The following is a 21751-nucleotide window of genomic DNA, read 5'->3' as shown; positions in this document are numbered from 1 at the left end:
CCCTTAAACCCTATTATCGCAGACAAATATCGCTTCGTATTCGATATTTCGAATATTCGCACACCACTAGTTTTTTTCAAGTGCAATATCCGTTACTCTCCCTGTTCGTCTACTGACTTGTCCCGTATTCATTTGTGCTTCCACCCAAAGTTACTAATCAGCCGAATTAAGACACAAATGGCCGCCATCTAGGCCCATAGGCGTGACACCATACGCCAAGAAGCGATGGTTCAGAAGGCCGGCAACACTGTGGGCAAGCAACGGGATGGAAATACTGGCAACGAAAAGGTTGAGAAATTGCTGAAGCGTCTGCTGGAATCAATACACGTTTGTGAATCAATACATTCTCTGTGGTTTCTAGACTCCGGCTGATAAGACCATTGTGCAAATAAATGCTCGCCGTACTGGGGCCGCATACCATTGCTCTTAACAAATTGTAATTTCTAGGCGCTTAATTGTGGCGTTCACGCACGAGAAGCCCAGACACCAGCCTCTTCTTGACACCATTTTATGGAGTTTCGTTCGAATCAGTGGCCTCAGTCAAGATATGAAACCGTGGCTTCATGCTCTATTTTTGGGCTTTCTGGATTAGGAGTGCAGTACTTGCCTTCACCGTTTGTACATCTCTGTTCTCTGTCATCGTCATCCCTCATCACACCTTTACGTCCCTTTCACTCATCTCCCAGTGCAGAGTAGCGCTAGCTCAGGTCGATCTATCTGCTTTCTTTCAAGTGAACTCTATAAACGGGCATACGTGTTTTAGGTTACTGCCTTGGTCTGCCTGCACGTTGGTTGGGTGAATCAGGCAAAGAATGGCACTGATTCGCCAGCTACGGCCAAGGAGAAATTGTAGGAGTGCACGAAAGTTCAGAACGGAGTGGGCATGGCAGAAATAGGAGACAGGGGGGTTGATGGCTTTAATGGAAACTGAAAATGTTAGCCGAACCGCAGGTGTGGCATGTTAAACCAGATTAAATATGAGTAAAAAAATTTCAGACGTCCGATGTGGTAGCTATACTCCATTTCACAAGCTGTTGTCAGCACTGCCGAAGGTACGAGGCGTACATAGGCAACATCCTTGCGCCGCGATATATAGTTGCGGAAGTAAGTGGCTGATTTTTGGCTACACTAGAGAATTTTATTTTTGCTCGTTACAAAAAAACGGTACAGCTATACGTGACATGTTAGGACCTTTGCGCATTCAGGTCGTATACCGAGAATTACTGTAGCAATTACCGCCGGTAACCGTAATAGCCACTCTAACCGCGATCACTTATAGAAACATGGCAGCACCCATACAGCGCCGACCACCCGCTTCAAACCGAATTCGCGCTTTTATTGCGATAGCAATTATATATATATATGGACACTCCAAAGCAGATTTCTGCCGTCGGCGTCGCCGTCGTCGTCGCCGTTGCCGTCGCCGTGAGGTTCCGTATGACGTCAATGGAGATGAAATCGTCGCCGCGTGCCGCCGAACGCTGTATGTGCGAGTGAAAGCGCGCGCGAGGGACGTGCGCTTTCACGGGGAGTGAACCCACGGCGGAGAACAAACGCGCGTTCTGCGCCGTGCTCCCTTAAGGGCTGCAGAAGTAGGCGTCTCTTTCCTACTTTACAATCACCATATATAGAGAGCAAACGTGACTTCTTCCGACGCGCGAAAGGCCGTGGGGGGGGATGGGAGGCGACGTTTAGCTGCGGCACCAAGTGCCCATTTATATCAGAGGCTTCGGCAACAGTCACCAACGCCGCATGCATTTTGTGCGAACGCTGGCAAAACGCCGACGGCGTCGGCAACAGTTCTGCGTGTTGCCGGTGCTGCTGCATTTTCCAAGTTTATACAGCTGATAAAGCTACTATCATTACTCCGTATAGCTCTCTGCAAATTTGCTACCGCAATTGATGCTTCGCCTATCAGGTGAAACTGCGACAACTTTTTTACTGGCTCTCCGCCCTGTCAGCAAGAAACAAGGCACAAGATTCGTCATCGCTAAGTCTCATCTCAAGTTGAGGTCATATGATTAGGTGTGTTTTGTCGCAATTATTGAGATCGGCTGTTTGTTTTCACGCTGCTAGGACTACAGACACGGTACCGAGCCGTAAAACTGGTTTGATTTCTAGTTAGCAGATGGCGCCATAGCATTAGCATTGGTGTGCGTTCACGATGCGGAACGCTATAAAAGCCTAATCACTCACTGCATCATTAATTTATTACCCCGCTCTATAGCATGGTACTGGACGACGGTAGCGAGCAAACGCCAAGTATAGACGCCGAGAAGACGCTGTGCCGCAGGTGAACATTTATGAGGGCGTTCGTCCTTATTACTTGCTAAGGAGGCTGCAAGGTAACTGCAGGGAAAGCGTACAAGTCAAGCCCTGCTGTCGCATGCATGTAAACGCAGCTTATGGTTACTGCTTCCAAATATTTTTTTGCGTCAATCCACCAACCATGGAGCATGCAACCGGATGGCAAGCAGACGCTGAGCTAGCAGACGACGCAGCGCGGATGAGCACATTTCGAGGGGCATTCGGCCTTCCTATTGGCTAAGAATTCGTGTAGCTTCCAAAGTGCTGACAACAGCTTGTGAGATGGAGTATAGAGTGTGTCGAAGCGAAACGTTTTTCGTTCCGGTTTTCGTTTAGTTTTCGGAAACGTTTTTCATTCCGGTTAATTTCAAGTTCAACTCTGTAGCGAGAAAATAATGGTTCAAACTAGTTTGAACCAATTTATGTTCGTTTCCTTAACCTAAAATAATTGCAGCAAAACAGCATACTATTTATTCTGCAGAAAAAAACTCGACGTTGCTCCTCAGCTGCGGAGGGGGGTCGGAGATAGAAACGAGATTCAATTTTTATTCCAACTTTTGTTTGTGTGAATATGGAAGCTCTTTTCGGCGTTCTTCAGTAAAATTGCCTGTAAGTTTAGGTCTTATTAATTGCACGTGCTTAAAACACCACATGCACGGCAAGCAAGACGCAATGAAGACGGCCTGCTTAGGGCGATTTCGCTTGGCTACGGTAGAACCGTAGAGTGTACTAGAAGCTGGGTGTGTTCAGATTAGAACAGACTAAGGGGCGGTCCCGACTATTTTTAGTGTTCAGCGAAATTTTTATACGAGGTGCGAAAATGTCTCTGCATGCAGCACGGTTTCATGAAAAAAATTTCTTATTTCACACAGATGGAAAAGACCGTTTTAACGACTTGTAGGTTTTACGAATTCGAAGGCCTGTTACTCTAATATTAACGCATTGCACCCCGGCAAAATTTTTTTCGATTTACACCATTAGTACTATTGGTCCACGGTAAGTTAAACTTATGTCACCCACAGTATGTTTCTTGAAATTTTTCCAAGCTTTGGTTTTATTGCGATAGCAATTATAGGGACACTCAAAGCGGATTTCTGCCGTCGGCGTCGCCGTGAGGTTCCGTATGACGGCAACAGCGATGAAATTGTCGCCGCGCGCCGTATGCTGTATGTGAGAGTGAAAGTGCGCGAGGGACGCGCGCTTTCACGGGGAGCGAACGCACAGCGGAGAGCAAACGCGCGTTCTGCGCCGTGCTCCCTGAAGGGCTGCAGAATTAAGCGTATCTTTCCTCCTATACAATCACCATATATATAGAGCAAACGCGACTTCTGTATAGAGCAAACACGACGTCGCGCGAAAGGCCGTGAGGCGACGGGAGGGAGGGAGGGCAGGCGACGTTTAGCTGCGGCACCAAATGCGTAATTATATAAAGACGTTGCGAGGCGAGAAGGTGGTATAGACTTCGACGCTGCTCGACGAGTGTCCCGTTCTGATCTCGAAAACCTCCGAGCCACCCCCAGCGAACGCGGGCAAAACGCCGACGGCGTCGACAACAGTTCTGCGCGTTGCTGGTGCTGCTGCATGTCTAAGTTTATACAGCCGATAAAACTACTATCCTTACTCCGTATAGATCTCTACTAATTTGCTATCGCAATTGATGCTTCGCCTTTCGGGTGAAACTGCGACATTTTTTGAGCAACTGCCTTTGACTGACCTCGTAATAAGTTTTTTTTTCTTCTTCTTTTTTTTTGAGCCATTTTAGCTCAGGCATGAAGCTGAAAAATATTTCTGACAAATCTTCAAAAGGTTTCTGGGAAAATAAAAATGGCGTATGACGCTACACCACGTATTTATTTCGTTAAAAGATGCCTCAAATGCCAAAGTTGAAAAAATAGCAAAAATTTGAAAATTTTAGGGGCATTAAAAAATAATTATCGCCGAATATATTAAAATTTTCGATTACCTGATTGATGACATGGATATGATCCATCGTAGAATATTCCTTCCTGAAGCCAGCCTGTTCTCTTGGTTGACTGAAGTCAACTGTTGCCCTGATTCTATTGGAAATTGGGTTGGAGTGCATACGGCAGGCATTTTCAAATCCTGACTGGGAGCTTACCACTGTCGTTGAAAAGAAAAGTGTACAATCATTGCATTCTACCGGTGCTAACATATCGGGCAGAAGCTTGGAGGTTAACAAAGAAGCTCGAGAACAAGTTACGGACCGCACAAAGAGCGATGGAACGAAAAATGTTAAGCCTAACGTTAAGAGACAGGAAGAGAGTGGTGTGGATCAGAGAGCAAACGGGAATAGCCGATATTCTAGTTGACATTAAGGCGGCGGTCCCACTCCGGCGGCACGAGCCCCCCGTTTTCAGTACCTTTGGAGCAACCGTGGCGGCTCTTCTACTTAAGATATGAAGTTGTCGTATAAACCATAAAAAGCTTAATTCTTGTAGATTCCAACTATATATAATATAAAAAAATTGATTGGTGTGATTTAGAAATAAATGTTCATGAACAAGCATGTGATACATGGATTTTGTGAACTGTGTCTCAGTTGTGACCATATTTAGAAGAAACTACCGCACTTACTGCATTGCGGCTTGCTCTGTAGCTTTAGGACATATTTATCTAGTTCCTAGACGTAGCAAATTAATTTTTAATTTTTACTTTTTGGATAATTTGCTTTTGAAAATTGCCAAATATTGCAATCTTCTGTTGGAAACAGCCCGGCAACTACAAGCTCAAGGAAGCTAAATTTTGGATAAGTAGAGTTCAAGGAATTTCCATTTATGACACAAAATTTCATTCATATAACTTTATTAGTTTTAAAGCGCAGCTTCGCAGCTTTATTACCTTCCCGCAAAAATGGGCAAAAATAAAACCAGAATTCTAAATATTGCTTATTTTCGGCCGCATTATTAGGAAAACTAATAAAGTTACACGAATGAAATTTTGTGTCCTAAATGTAAATTCTTTGAGCTCTACTTTATCCAAAATTTAGCTTTCTTGAGCATGTAGTTGCCGGGCCGTTTACAACAGAAGATTGCAATATTTGGCAATTTTCAAAAGCAAGTTATCCAAAAAGTAAAAATTAAAAATTAATTTGCTACGTCTAGGAACTAGATAAATATGTCCTAAAGCTACAGAGCAAGCCACAATGCAGTAAGTGCGGTAGTTTCTTCTAAATATGGTCACAACTGAGACACATTTCGCAAAAACCATGTATCTCATGCTTGTTCTTGAGCATTTATTTCTAAATCACATTAATCAATTTTCTTATATTATATATAGTTGGAATCTACAAGAATTAAGCTTTTTATGGTATATACCACAACTTTATATCCCAAGTAAAAGAGCCGCCACGGTTGCTCCAAAAGTACTGAAAACGGGGGGCTCGTGCCGCCGGAGTGGGACCACCGCCTTAAGAGGAAAAAATGGAGCTGGGCAGGCCATGTAATGCGTAGGATGGATAACCGGTGGACCATTAGGGTTACAGAATGAATACCAAGAGAAGGGAAGCGCAGTCGAGGTCGGCAGAAAACCAGATGGGATGATGAAGTTAGGAAATTTGCAGGCGCAAGTTGGAATACACTAGCGCAAGACAGGGGTAATTGGAGATCGCAGGAAGAGGCCTTCGTCCTGCAGTGGACATAAAATATAGGCTAATGATGATGATGATATGAAAATTTTATAGAATACCCACCAAGGACTGGTAAATCTAGTTCTGGAAAAACATGTCGCATTATTCTAAGTGACAAAATTGAGCCTATTTTATACCCCTGTCACACGGCACGTGTAATGGCATTCGCAACGAATTATATTACGTGTTAATACCATTTTTGTTGCTTATACACGGGCATAGTGAATCACATTCACTGCTAATGGCATTCGCCCGTTGAATGAGTTTCCCGAACTCATTCACGCGCGACTTGTGTACTCTCGACGACAGGGGCTTGGCAAAAAATTACAAAATAGATAAGTTAAAACGAAATGTAATATATTTTCAGATAACCATCCAATGTTTACCATTGTATTCTTAACAATATAGTGAAAAGATGTAAACAAGAAGCACGATTTGTAGGGTTTCGTTATCATAGCAGCCTGCCGATAAACATTGCCATCAATTGCGAATGCCATTTTGTTTACCCGTGTAGACCGGGAACCCAAGACGGCAATGACATTCGGTATGAATGTCATTTACTACAAATTACATTACATGTGCCGTGTGACAGGGGTATTAAAAGGCCCCTAAACCACCCAGAGGTCGAAATTTAGTTGTGGTGTTGCAGTTGTGCACGAGTCTACAACGAACACGTAGCCGCGAGAATTTTTGGCGTTTAATGATCGAAACACGGCCCTCGCTCGTTTCGCTCTTTCCTTAGCTACTCTCCTCGTCGGCTGGTCTTTCCTCCTCGCCGAGTGCTGCTCCAAATGTCAAGGGACATACGTCATCGCCAACGCGCTTCTCAATGCACTGTCCACTTCCGGTTAAGGCACGTCCACGCTAGCGGCAAATATACCGATGGCGAACCGGCCTCCAGTGCCGTAGAACGTCTGCCGTGCGAAAGGTGTCCAAAGTAGACGGCAGTTACGCCGGCGCACTGCCCTCCGCACGATCGACGGGCCAATCGATGACGAGCGAAGCTGCGCGCCTCCGCCGCCAGCGACGCAAACATCGGCTGCAGCTTCTGTACCAAGGAAATAATTCCCGCTAGATAAAGTGATGCATAACTATTCTTATGAAAAATGATATCCCCGGTCAAACGTTAAACACAAACGAGAGCTCCGATACTTGTCGAGCTCAGCTGCAAGGCACGGCTACCGACGGCAGACGACCGGCTCGGCTGTGCTCGCATCGCAGCTGATGGCCCCGCTAATATGAGCGTTTTTTCTTTGTGTACAATTATTGCGAAGAACGATAACAACGATAAGAAAATATTGCGGTTTGTGAGCGTCGATAATTTATTCCGAAGCGCCGTCCACTTTAGCTTTGAAGTGAACCGGAAAAGGCCTAGTGACGATATCGGCGCCGTCGAGCGATCAGCGGCGGTGAGGCTTCCGTACAAATGGGTCCCACTACGGCAAGGAAATCCCGCCGTTCGAGAGCAAAACCACCGTCGAACGGCGGCCCGCGAATGGCAACCGGCGTGCGGCGAGTTACTGTGCCGTTAACGTGGACGGGTTTTAGCCGTGACTCCGCGCTTCTCGCTGTTGCTGCCGTGCCGGCCCGTGCTCATGCGAAGCGTGCCGCTATGGGCCCTGTGTTGCGCGCACGTGTAGAAAGGCCAACACAGTCTGACTCTGTTCGCGCAGCTAATCAGAACGCTAAGCACGACTGTGTTGGAGCGTGACCAATTTAGCACTTACGTTGCGGGCTGTAATTACCGATTCGCAAGTGCGCACAAGCGAGCAACACGACGAGGCAGAGCAGGGAGCGCGCGTACCTGCTAGCAGACTAACCGGTAGTCATAGGTTCTTGTTCGACCAATGGACATCGTCGCTCCGGTTGACATCACCAGATGCACCCTGGTGACACCGTGACGACCGCTGGGGATACCGGAAAGGCCAGGAGAGGAGGACGGCATTGTTTTTTTTTTTTTATTATTATTTTGTGGCACGCCCGCGGCGCGTAGCGCTGCAGCGTTTGGCATCGTTGATCGTGACGACATTCTGAACTCGATGCGCGTGTTTACTTGAAATGTTCAAAAAATATCTGAGGTGGTTTAAGGAGCCTTTAAGACCCTATAAAAAAACACTCATATCAAATTCTGAACTCATTCTTTTTAACAGCGGAGCTGTTTAAGCCGGGCGTAATGTGTCAACTGCGAACAGAAAATGTGGGCCGATCCTGGCGGTAGTGCAGATAGGGTCCAAGCCACGGAGTACGATAAACAGGAGCGCCGACTGCACCGCCGCGCAACGCATTCGCTCGGGACAAACCGTGCAACGCAAATTATACATCGCGTAGCGCCATCTGTCGAGGCACGTGAAAAACACTCAACAGCTTGCTTCCATGTGCGCATGCACTGAGTGGCGGAGACCGGCGGCGACGGCGGCGGAGAACGGGCAGCGCGGCACCCGCATACGGTGGCTAGATGGGTATCCACCGTAACCCGCAGAACGTGTCGTCTGCTACAAACGTGGACCCTCGGCCGTCTCAATTTGACAGCAATCAAACACAAAAAAATATATGCGCACAAATAATAAAAGCGCAAATAAACACGCGGTAGCACTTTTATGCACGCATACGAAACATTTTTAGATCTCTTTAGAGGAAACAGACGATAAATGATGCTGTACAAAAAGACACAACAGAAGTACTTGCTTTTCACTCCTCTACGTCTGCGCGGAAGCGAAGGTGCGAAATTTTCGTCTTCCTCGCTTTGTTTACCATGTCTGCAGTATGTTTATTCATTCCTGACGGAACAAGGTATCTTGATACTTGTGAGTGAAGAGAGAGAGAGAGAATAAACATCTTTAATGTCTAAATGCAGCTTTGGAGAGGCGTCCTCATTCCAGAATGCCTTGAGCTCGGGCCGCGTCCTGGGCCCTCGCAATCAGCCGTTGCTGATCTTCGAGGTCGGAGCTGGCCAAGGCTCTCTCCCAAAGCTCGTTGGTGTGGTAAGGGTTCGGAGGATTGAGTGGTGCCTCTCTGCAGCCCCCTACTATGTGCCTGAGGGACCCGGGCTCTGCGCAGAAGCGGCATTGCGGAGAGAATTGTGTAGGGGCTATGAGGTGGTTTCTGGTTGGGTGGGGGAATGTGTTAACCTGTAGAGCTCGGAGGAATCGCTCCTGCTCTCTAGGTAGTGACTTGTGTGGGGGTGCATATGTTCTGCGGGTTAGCTTGTAGTGTTGTGTGATGTCTTGGTATGAGACTAGAGGGTGCATACGCTCGGGTTCAGATTCCTCGGCGTCGGCTCGGTGGGTCAAATCTCGAGCCACGTGGTTGGCGACCTCGTTGCCAGGAATGCCGTGATGAGCTGGCGCCCAGATGATTATGACTGATCTGGTTGGCGGCTTTTGATTTATTATTTTGAGCGTAGTGGCATGAATTCTGCCGCTAGCGAAGTTGCGGCACGCCTGTTGGGAGTCGGTAACTATGACTTCAACCTGTGTTTGGGAGAGCGCGAGGGCTATGGCCGAGTGAAGAGACTGAGCAACAGGACAGTGTTTTGTTCCCGGCTGTAAATCTGGTTATGGCAAAGGACGCGAGAAGTTTTCGCTCATCGCTTCGCCATCTGATCTTCAACTACTGAGCCAGTGGCGTCAAAAAATTCCTGAAATAAGCGAGCGCTTAAAGCAATGGACAAAATATGTGCGCGACACTTCGAGAAGCAGCTTATTTGTGATAGTTACTTCAGCAAAGACAAAGGCGATGTCCTACTAGATGTAAAGAAAGTGCCTCGACTTCGAAGCGGAGCCGTTCCTTCAATTTGTTTAGGGAATCCTGGCGTAGCTCAATGATGCTGAATGCCAGGAGGAACCAGAAGACGCCAATGCGGAAGTACGAAAGGAGCCCAATTTAAATTTGTCTACAACTACACACAGTGCAGGTGCCTTTCCTTGTCCAGAGACATGCCGTAATTTAGAGAGAGAGAAAGGGAAAGAAAGACAAGGAGGTTAGCCAGAGTAAATACCGGCTGGCTACCCTGTAAATTCTCAGCCTTGCCTTCGAGATGGTATCCCCAGTTATGCAGACCCATAATCAGAGCTTCTCTTGTGAAATAATAAGCAGGAAACACTGGCAGGAATTCCCAATTATTATGTTTAATGAGAATGTGGCGATTCTGCTCGGGCGACACGAAAAGCACCGCGAGAAACAAAGAAGCAAGCGAAGCACCTTAGCACTTGATGCGTGCTCAGATAAAAAAGAGTGATAAGCGTCAGCTTTTCCATAAAAACTTCATTTGGTTGTCGTCTGTCATTGCTTGAGACCACCCGAACTTGAGACCATCGCCTTACCATTTGCTATAGCTTTTCTTTCCGTCTTAGTTTCCGTAATTTGATTATTTTCTATTCCTGTGCCTTGTAAAGTTCCATGTAGGCCACCTGACAAATGCCCTGCATTTGGCCTGTATAAAATAAATTAAATAAAGTGATGCATGACTTGTTTCTCCTGCTAACGTCACTCCGTGAACCGCAAGAGCTATGCGCGCTACAGGTGTCAAGGCGTGCGCGGAGCAGCTGACAAGCAGGTGCCGCGAGAGAGTCTCCGCGCCTTTGCTCCTTCGGTTTGTTGGGCCCGCCTATCCGCTGCAGAGTTTTTCATCATTCGTAGCGCCGTCTGGCGAACACGCCGTGAAGCAGGAACCGGCGTTTCAGGATGTGTCCCTTCCAGACGGGCAGAGTCGGCGCTCCTGTCTTATCTTACTCCGTGGTCCAAGCGCAATGGCACATACCCATGTGAACTAGCGAAGCTGAGCCTGGCTAAGTCTAGCTAAGCATGGTAGAGACTTCTTAAGCTTAGTCAGTCATCGATAGCCAATCAATAGCTATTTGATCAATAATTAATCAATTTCGTAAAATGCTGGGGATGACTTGGTAGGGCTTAGCTATAGCCCAAAAGCCAGGACTAGCTAGGTAGGTGCCCATCAGCTCCGCTGTCTCTTTAGCATTGCGCCTCCAGTGCAAACTACGCAATTTTTTTTTTTTTGTAGTAAAGAAGAGTGACTCACATTGAGTCTTTTTTTTTTTTTTACTCTTTTTAGCCAGAAAAATGAGTAGAGCTGGAGTTTTCAGAGCTCCTGCATCCGTATTCCTACTACGGTGCATTGAAGTAGCAAGCACGCAAGAGCGCGTACAGCAAGATTTTTTTTTTTTAAGGCTAGTCGGGGGAACCAATTTCTGGCATCGATGCCTAATTACATCTGCCATTTGAAATTCTCCCCGTGTACATGAACCATGCATCAGCCTAGTGGGAAAGCGCAATGACTCCACTGCAGTGGATGAGCCAGCTGGGTATGTTCAGATGAGGACAGTCGCAAAGCGGGTCTCGAATATATTTCGTTTTCACAGAAATTTTTATATTTGGCATAAAAATCCTTCCACACCGCGGAACTGCGACTGCATTCCCAGCACGCATTTTTTTTTTCACACACAATAAACCTTTACTGAGACAAGGAGCTCTTTCTCGTTATCGAGTCGCGAAACGTTGGCAACATTAAAAGCACGTGGTCATATATATATATATATATATATATATATATATATATATATATATATCACAAGGGCCGACATAGAAGCACGTAGGACAAACATATAACAGGACTTTACTGACATTTCATTTCAGCGATTATGTATGAGTCTCCCCCCGCAGGAGAACTATTGGAACTTACACCAATTTTGAAATCTCACGGGTGTATGGCTAACGTGCCTCTCTCCAGACGCACCACGTTGAAAACCGCATAACGGCGCTACCACTTCTAAATTGACAGCGAGCTCGTGTGCGTTTACAGATCCGCCCGGATGAGCAACAAGTACCGTCATTGCATAGATGAAAATCTCTACTGAAGGCGGCCAACCTGAACCAACAACCGCTTCTTCCTTTCTTTCGTTCTTTCCTTTTTTTATTTCGTTCCGGAGTAGAGTTCCGGTTCGCATAACAAAACAAAACCTTTAAAAAAATTAAGAAAAGGTTCTTTTGCGTTTTTCTTATTTTTTCCTTATTTTTTTGTTTGGTTCAGTTTTAGTTCGATGCCCTAAGGTATTAGGGCACCTTTTATTCAAGTTCCGAGGAGAAGTCTGCAAGACAGCGAAAGGTTTGTCGGGTTTTGAGTTGTATACAGTACGATGGGCAACGCTGCTAAGCCTGTTGGAATGTGGCTAAATTAAATGCAACTTGCCGGGCCACATCACAAATGCAGCAAGCGGGAACACACTGTCCTGCGTTTTTCTTTCTATCTTGTGCATGCGTCTTGCCTAGAGAAAAGCAGCGCAAGGAGACTTGTTCATACAAAAGCGACCTCTGAAGGAGCTGTACTGTGCACCTTTGTCTCCGGTAGTCTCCGACCATTATTGTTTCAAGTCATTTCTCAGAGCTAAAGAATCGCGACATAAACAAGGAGGACTGAAAAGTACCACTTCAAAACGCGCGCCACTGAAATCGGGTTACGCGCGTAGGTGACGCTGAGCGAAAGGTTAAGCAGTTAATTGTTGCTTAACATATAAATATGCTATATCATATAACAACTACATAAGTGTTATAGTTGTTTTGTTAAAATAGGCTCCACGTTTGAACGTCTCACTCTTTTTTTTTTTTTTTTAGCAGGATGTTAGTTAATCTGGCAACAATGGTAACGCAATCGCAATGTATAGTTTAGCGTCGGTTCTTATCAAATATTGGCGTGAATAATAATTTTTAAAAGCGGTTTTAGTTTTTTGATGCGCTAGCTGACCTTAACAATTGTCGTCCAAGTAATCATGTTCAAAATTACGGGACTTTGCGCGCTGCGATGAACCATTTTTGTCAGCGTCGCCGCAAGCGGCCGATTAGTGGCATGTTATGAAAAGGGCGTCTGCTTCTTTTCTCGGCGTACTCGTTTTCTTCACGCAGCACATGAGGCAAGCTTCACCTATGGATGTATTGGTCCGATTAACCCGTTACTTTCGTAGAGTATCCGAGCGCTTCAGGGCAAGAGTTCGTCATAGGTTGCACTATTCAAGAATAGTTTTCAACTCTCTTGTCTACAATGAGTTTGCCGACATCTATTATGCGGGCGACACGTGTATGGAGCCGCTGTTCTGGATTGTCGACCACTTCACAAAAGCCATGGGGCCGGTACGAAGGAATGCATTTAGATGCGGTACGATTCGTGTAACCCCATTCTTCATTTCTGTTTCTGTCCCGCGCAGATATTTGTCACCACGGTTACCATTGTGGCTTGCACTGTTATCGTGATCGCATACATGATCGGCATTCCCTACTGGTGGGAGAATAACAAGTGCGTCCTTCTCGTCGCCCTAGTCATTGGACATTGGCTCCTTATCAACATCGTCTTTCATTATTGGATGGCTCTCACGACTAACCCTGGCACACCTCCAGAGGTATGTTACTGCTGCATATAGTCAGCTCTCACGTGCCCCAGGAGTTTAAACGCCTCTCATATTCTTCCTATCCAGACTTCGATCACTACCGTTCTGAGATTCAACAATAATTTTAAAAAAATTTATGGCTCCAGTTGGAGGTTTGCTTCAAAACAACTGGTCCCTATAAGCCTCTACAGGTTCCACTTGTTTTGAACGTCAGTACAAACTAGTTTAGTCTGTGTAGTTTTCGTTAATGCAAAACTTTCAGACATTGTGTGTAAATATAGAAAGCTTTCAGCATTATTACACTACTTACAGTTGAGTGGAGCTTTCACCACTTGCGCCTGCATGTTACATGGTGAACTAAAGAGGGGAAAAAAAAAGAAATAAAAAAAGGGAACTCCACGTAAGCAACGTTTGCTTTCTCCCATGTGCCCTTATGATGCTTTAGATGCTGCAGTTATGTGCATAGAACTTACCTTGCACATACTATAATTCAATGCAATTTACACTCTTTCATGTTCCTGTGTAAAGCTGGCTTAATTAAGCAGCTGCCATGATTTATGTTTCTATATGGAGGGTCATTGCATGTTGTACATGTTAAAGTACCTATGAAGAGCTTTTACATTTTATTTTGTCCTCTGGCATATCATTCTTGCATGTGTGTCATTTCATATACCAGTTTTTAAATGGTTTGCTGACCATTGTGCTTTTGCATAACTTTCGTCCATGAAAGGCCTCCCTGGTGCCAGAGGTGGTCTCAATATGCAAGAAGTGCATAGCACCCAAGCCGCCCCGCACACACCATTGCAGTGTGTGCAATCGGTGTATTCTGAAAATGGATCATCACTGCCGTATCCTTTCCTTTCCACAACCAAGTTTTGGTGGGTGATGAAGTTTCTGAATGGCACTTCAGCAAGCAGTATGCACTTCAATTGTGCAAGTATCAGGGAATCTATTGCCCACTGAAGTACACTGAGGTGTTGTGTGTACCATCGCTTTATTACAACTCATGAACATTCCAGCAAGTCTACAATGTTTTGGTGCCCTCGGTTGTCTATTCTGCCATAAAGATGTTCCATATATGAGGTGTGTTATTTTTATTGTTAACAGAATATTCAAAAATCACCCTTGATATGTAGCACAATTCTACTTCTTGAGCTAAATTACCCTCAGACGCAGACATTACTTGCACAAAAAATAGAAGTTAATTTGACTAATTAACAAATTTTTGCAGATTAACTTTGAAACTAATTATGTTACGCCACATGTTGCAGTTTATCAATTGTAGCCAGTGGCTTTTAAGGTCCTATCCACTTGAACGACTTCTGAGAGTGACACGTTTCCAGATATGTGTTCCCCAAAGTTTGCGACGAAATTGGTGTTCCAGTAACTTCAGAGCTTCATGCAAAGAAAGGCGTTATGTTAAAAAGTAAGTAAAACACAGTGCATTTTTACAGCAAGATTGACTGCACTTATCTCAAAACTGGTGCTAGTTTCAAAATTAGTTCCAAGTGGATGCGCCTTGTAAAATAACTGGCTTCGATTAGTGTATTGCAATATGTGCACTAAAGTAATTAGTTGAAAAGCTAATTAGCTAAATTTTGTTAAATTAGTCAATTATGTCTATTGATTTCTAGTATAAGTAATGTATACTTCTTTGAGTGTACCAGCTCAATAAGTAGATTTGTGCTAAATGCCACAGGCAATTAAAAAAAATTATGTTAATGTTAAAATAAAATAACCAGTATAATACTAGTGTGCAAAACACATTTTCCTCAATCATCATTACAGCTTGGTTGAACAACTGCATTGGCCACTTCACGCATCGCTATTTCTTTATGTTTTGCTCGTATGTGCTCATTGGCATCATATACCTGATGATCTTTGGCTACAGAATCGCTTATGAAGAGTACTTTTGCACCTTGCCAATGCCAGCTGTTGGTCTTGCCAGCTCCAAGATTCAACTTGGCAACCTTGATATGTCTGTCAATGTGACACTACAGGATACACCTGGGGTATAGTAGCATTTCTTGGTATTCTTTCTTAAGCAATGTTTGGCACCTTTTTTGCATGTATAGTGGTGAGTGTTTTCGATATTATAAATATAACCCACTTATACGATTTTGTTTCGAAAAAACAATTATTAGCTATTTAGATATTTCTTCATCCAAAACAGTTTCATTCAAAAAATATATGGGACCATTTAACTCTGAATATGTTACAGTATATCTCTAGCTTCTTTTAGTACCCACTGCAGTGGCTAAGCGGCTGCAGTGTTCTGCTGCTGAGCATAGGGTTTGATTCCCAGCTGCACAATTCCAGTGGGGCACCATGCAAAAATTGGCTGTGGCTTAACTCAGTTATGCCTGGGTGTGCGTAGTGAGAGGTATGGTTATGCCAAAGTATTTCACAAACGTCACACGCAAATCCAAACGGATTGTCTGTAAAGTCCGTTTAGAACATGCGCGTCGCACTTGAACTTCCAGCCAGTCGAATCACATGGTCTGTCACACGGCGAGCCTTCACGTCCTCCTACTGCGTTGTATCGGCGGCTAAGCACGGCGCTCTCCGAACTGCATCACTCTGCAGTCTCTGTTCAATATGCCGAGCACGTTCTTCTTCTGTCCCCGCAGCTTGTTGCCTCCTCCTGGTTTCATTCCGTCGTTTATCCGCGGCCCTAGCATCAGATGCCGAACTAGACAATGAACCATCCTCATCTGAATGCACTCGCCTGGCCGCTTCGTACTTAAGACACTTCTCGAGGCGTGCGACGACGAAGCCTGGCTTCTTTCAGTCTCTCCGACTCACTTACCATATCTGCCGACGAATCTCACCGAGCCGCCCCTTCTATATATATGATGCAACGCCAGCGGTTGCTAGGCAACGGCTCAGCTCGCGGTGCGGCCATCCACCACAGCAAAACAGCGAGAATATGGCCAATGCAGCTCTCGCTACAAAAACGCTCGTGTAACTATGCTTTGGGTGGATGTTAAGAAACCCCAGGTTGTCAAAATAAATCCAGAGCCATCCACTATGGTGTCCCTCGTAATCCACCATGCAGTTTTCGGATGTTAAACCCCACAGCTTAGTCTTATTAGATTCTTTTAGCATTAAGGAATTACTGCAGTTATGCGGAAATTGACAAAAGTTTAATAATAGGCAACAAAATTTTCATTAGTAACGTGGGAAATAGCTAGCATACTTTGAATGAAATAAGCGAGACTCTATTTTCATCTATTACATTTTTGCAAGATGAATGAAAATCACTTTGCAGACCATGCCATAGTTTTTTGGATCTTGCATCTCTCTCTCTCTCATCTTTTTTTTTTGTTAAACCAGAAATCAAAACATAAAATTTGACATACCCTCCTCTTCTCGATCTTAATTAAAAATCATATGTCACCCTTATCATTTTTTCATCTAGTCTAGAAGTCCCTAAATAGTGCTTGCTAATTATTTAGGAGCCGCCATCTCAGGCTTTTGATAATTTCCCTGGAATTGCAAACCCATTAAAACAAACTTTGTGGGCAGTCTAAAATTCTGGCAACATCTGAGAAGCCGTTCAAGAACACCTTGTCTCAAGTTAGCATCTTTCAAGCCTAAGCAACATTGTAGTCCCCAACATACACAGCTATTGGAAAAAAAAAAAACTAATTTGCAACATTATGCACCTTCAAATGTACCCTGCTCTTGCACTCCCATGGGTGTGAAGGGTGGATACAAATTTGGTAACATTTAATGCCATTTTACATTCTTTTATTATGATCACAATGCCAAGTGGCCCATTCATGGAATAGCAATAGCCTGGCACTGCCCAAGCCAATGACAAAGAGGAAGACAAAAAAAAAATGTTTAAAAAAATACAGCATCTGATATAAATTTGTGTTTCTTTTATGTTCACTCTGTTTTATTAGTGTCACTTTTACTGTGAAGCTACCAGCACCTTTATGACATTGCAGAATGCTACTCACCCCAACACAGCGAAGCGGGACTTCATGAGGAAATACTACATCACATTCACGGTCTTCATCTGCATAGGAATATTTTTCGCCCTGGGAGCTCTTACCATGTGGCACGCCCGTCTCATCACGCACGGTGAAACTAGCATTGAGGCTCACATCAATAAAACGGAACGGATACGCCTTGGAAAAGAGGGCATTGTAAGCTTGCTACGGCTTCATTTGATTTTTCTTTTATATCCAATTTATTCCTTTTTGGACAACATAGAGTGAAATATAAAGGAACTGATCAGGATCAAGTGCATCAAGACTGGTTGGTGCTTCCAGTTCAAGATATGTATGAGCCCTTGCAGGAAACTAATGCAGTCTTGCCCACCACAATGGCTCAGTGGGTATGGCATTCAGCAACTGAGAATGAGGTCGCGGGTTGGATTCCCTGCTGCAGTTGCTGCTGCATTCCGAATGGGGCAGGATGCAAGAATGCTTGTGTACCAAGCTATAGGTGCACATTAGAGTGCCCCAGGTGGCCAAAATTAATTTGGAGCCCTCCATTATGGTTGTCTCTCTCATAGCTCTCGTGTTGCAATGGAATGTCGAACCTCATAAATTAATTCTAATGCACTGATTTAGAATTGCACTTGCTTCCTATAAACAATAGCAGCTTGCATGTAGTGTACCATTATTGGCTGTCAGACAAGTTACAATTGAGCAGGTGAAAATGCCTACTTTTCTAGTTTTTGCAACGCATCATCCAGAGACCCTATTTCATCATAGCCAGAGTACATTGTTTAATAGCTATAAACATTTATTTTTAATGTCATTATAAAGCACATTTATCCTTCAAGACAAGAAAGCTTATCACAACTTATTTCAAGACGCAACAAGAAAGCTTATGAGTTATTTCAGCAGCGATGCTTACCAATTAATAACCTATGGGATTCAAGACAAAATTTATAATAGTGCTGGACAAAAAACATTGAATGATAAGTGAATTTTGTTAAGTAAAATTTTAATTCATAACATCTAAAACAAGAATTTGTTCAAAGTTTTCGCAATGCTAAATATATTTAGCATTGTGAATTTTCAGGTTCTACTTAAGGGGGTCATCTGGCGGTACTACACTCATTCCAAGATTTAAAGCAGATTGTCTTCTCTGACACATTTTGTTCAGCGTAAACAGGTCGCCATTTTTTACAAAGCTCTTTTTTTCTTGAATACGAAACTTTTCACCATGCAGCTCAGCTTGCACATGATGTTGCAGGCGGGCTCACTGCATAGTGTGCACCAGCAAACAGCCGAAGAAAACAAATCGTACAGTCCAAGAGGTCTGATGTGACCAGAGAGTGAGCAAATGCAAGATGCTGGGGGAAACATGGCCACACCTATGACATTGTATGCTACTCACTGCACTGCAAAAATGCATAAAGTGTTATCTTTAGTTGTGCACCAAATATGCTTGCATGCCATGCTGCTTTGTCATTCTAGACGCCAGAAGCAACATTTCACACAGGGTCGGTTTTTTTTTTTTTTTTTTTTTTTTTTTTAGAAACCTTTTAACATGGCAACAAATTTATCCTTCGCTTATTCAAAACAAATTGTTCTGACAGTTCTTAATTGTAGCACCTGGCATAATGTGTTTGATGAACTGAATACTTGCAATAAAAGTGAATTCAGATAAACAAAAAAATATTAATAACTGGTGTAGGATATCCACTATGCAGTGTTTTGACTGAACAAAACAAATTCTCAGCATGATCAATGATGGTGTACCTTTGTGTGTCATATAAGCCATGTGTTTGCCGCAGATCTACAGAAATCCATATGATTTTGGACCTCGAAAGAACTGGAGGATTTTTCTGGGACTTACCAATGGCCGGTAAGTGCTTTCCGATTTCACTCAGCATGTTTGTGCTTGAGCAGTAGGCTATACATGGTGCACCCTCATTATGAGTAGAGGTAATAGAATGGTGAAATGCCCCTATGTTAATGACACTGCTCTATGGAGCTTTGAAGGACTTCAATTTAAATTTAAAGCCGTTCACTGGCTATGCTGTTCTGCAGCTGAGCACAAGTGGCTGAATTTCAATATGGCAGAACCCACATTTTGCATGCTCAGGGTTCAGTGCATGTTAAACAAAAAACCTTTTGTCAGAATTGAACTGCTGTGTCTTTAAGTTATTATCAATAAATTTCACAAGTCACATGTAGTTCTCTTTATACTTTACTCTTCATACTCTCTTGCAATATGTATCTTGCAACTCAAGTAAACAGGTCCACTGTTGTGAGTTGACACTGGTTGCATTGTGTTAGTGTTCTATCACATGGCTGCTGTAGTTGCTTTCAATGCCCACGTGTATTAAATGAGACACATCTTCAGCGTAGAATACAGTTGTGGCTAAAAAAAATGAAAATTTGGTTACACTATTAAAGGTATATGAAGCAACAGACATTCAGTGTAAATGTACGTCAAAAAATATTTCAGTGTAACAGTAAGTAAGACCATCCTTCCTGTAATCAGCTTATCAATTTTTTTACAATTTATGCTAAAGGCACTTCCAGCATAACTTTGCGACACTGAACTAAATGAGTAATGTAATGCAAATTTACAGTGGTGTTGAAGGGGGTTTCTTTAAGCAATGGTTCGTATGTATGCGAGTGTGAAGGAGAAAAAACAAAGTATGGGTTTTGGTGGCTGCATAAATGACGAGGCTGCCATAGATATTTTGGGCAGTACTGTTTACTTTCCACACAAGTAGCAACAAGTGACCATAGCAAAGTAAGGTGCGATGCTTTTTTTCTCTCTTATTCCTCCTCCTTATGTGCAGAGATGAAAGCAGTGGCAATTTATGACTGCACTGGTGTCGTCATATATTGCCACCGTCGTCTATCTGCTCTTTCCAGTCAATAACAGCGCCAGTTATGCAAAACACTTCGCTTTCATGCATTAAGTTTGTGCATCAAGGTAAATTTGGAAAAGTGGCAGCTCCATTTCAAAAATCTGTGTTCTTAGAAATTCTTGCACAGTCTGCAGAAAAGTGTATAACTCTGGTCACATGGTACTGTCTTCAGCTCATCATCATAAGCATGTGTCAAATGCAAGGTGCAGTCAAGCACAAGAACTTCACAGAATTAAACATTTTAGCTAGGCATGCGTCTATCATAAATGAGTCATCGCAGAAGGCTTCTCACCTTCTCACAAATATACCACAAAGTTATTACGAATGTTTTGTCAAGATTTATAAAAAATCATTTCTGTGTGTGAAGTGCTCATCGGTTTCTGATGGTGAAAGGACACCAGAGGAGCAAGTTTATTCAGACAAGTTCCTGAAGCAGGTGAAATTGGCAACAGCAAAGTTGCTGAAAAAGTCACTGTTATTAAAAAGTGTGTTGCTTGTCAGTTTTTTGCGCTGTTCCAAGTCTGCCGCACCTAAAGGTAAATCATGAAATAGTGTGTGTATCCCACAGAAAGTGTGTGCTCAGGGCAAACTAAATATTCTACAGGTTGGCCGGTATGCGTGAGAAAAAGCAAGCCGTTGAGAAGCTAAACTTTGAGGCTGGAACACGAGTCTGTGAGCTTGACCTCATATGCAGCATCTTGCCTACTGAGCTTTTACAGATGCTTTCAACCGCTATATAATCAGAGGCACTTGTGACCTCACCGTAAGTGCTGCCACAGTGGCTATGGTACAGAAAGGCAGGCGTGCAAAACACGGACACAATAAGAGCAACGCAAATGTCAACTATCAAGGTTGCACAGTGGCAAGAAAGAAGACAAAAACTATCCGAGCATGTTGTGGTGTACAAGGCTCAGCACAAGATCGATTCCTGGCCACAGTATCCGCATCCCAAGGGTGGTGGAATGCAACAATGCTTGTGTATCGTGCTTCAGGTGCATGTTAAAGAACCCCAGCTGGTCAAAATGTTTCCAGAGCCCCCCCCCCCCCCCCCCTTCACATAGCCTGTGGGATTTTTTTTTAACGGACCATCGGTGTGTGGTAGCCAGAATAGTGAAGTCCAAAGACACCCTCGAGTTGAGTAGTCATATAGTGTGTGCTTGAACCAGCGAGCAGCATTTCAATACTAAATCAAAATACTGAGCACCTTTATGGTATACAAGTAGCACTTTATTATGTTAACAAAAATGTGAACAAGGAGTACACATTTTAGATGCAACAAGATAAATAAAACGAGGTGTAAATAGCGTGTCATGAAAATGTAAATTGCCATGATAACCTCACCAATTTCATACAACACTTAAAATCATTTGCTCCTTAATACAGTAATACCTCATTGACATATTCCTCTTTGTTACATTTTCCCGACTCTTGCGCTCTGAAACGTCGGTCCCATTCGTGTATCTGCCCCACAAAAACTGTTATTGGATGTTGAAGTTTTTCCCGGATCATGCATTTTTTCCATGGTCCCCTAAGGAACTGAACAACGGGGTTCTA

General features: G+C 43.8%; 1 protein-coding gene across 2 annotated transcripts in view; it reads left to right on the top strand.

Moving 5' to 3' along the window:
- The first annotated feature begins 12612 nt into the window (after positions 1–12612).
- The window catches only part of LOC119460420 (palmitoyltransferase ZDHHC16), an 11343-nt gene continuing 2204 nt past the window's right edge, over positions 12613–21751 (top strand). The window contains exons 1-6 of one of the 2 annotated variants that reach the window (XM_037721418.2): positions 12613–13090; positions 13165–13356; positions 14075–14192; positions 15133–15356; positions 17301–17501; positions 19106–19176. In XM_037721418.2, coding sequence (XP_037577346.1) covers positions 12815–13090; positions 13165–13356; positions 14075–14192; positions 15133–15356; positions 17301–17501; positions 19106–19176 — 1082 coding nt within the window. In that variant the 5' untranslated portion in view covers positions 12613–12814. The remainder of the gene's footprint in view (positions 13091–13164; positions 13357–14074; positions 14193–15132; positions 15357–17300; positions 17502–19105; positions 19177–21751) is intronic. The other variant, XM_037721419.2, reaches the window with a different exon arrangement.

Source organism: Dermacentor silvarum, chromosome 1 (genome assembly GCF_013339745.2).
Source record: "Dermacentor silvarum isolate Dsil-2018 chromosome 1, BIME_Dsil_1.4, whole genome shotgun sequence".
NCBI lineage: Eukaryota > Metazoa > Arthropoda > Arachnida > Ixodida > Ixodidae > Dermacentor > Dermacentor silvarum.
The sequence above is the reverse complement of the archived record's forward strand: the minus strand, read 5'-3'. Positions and strand labels throughout refer to the sequence as shown.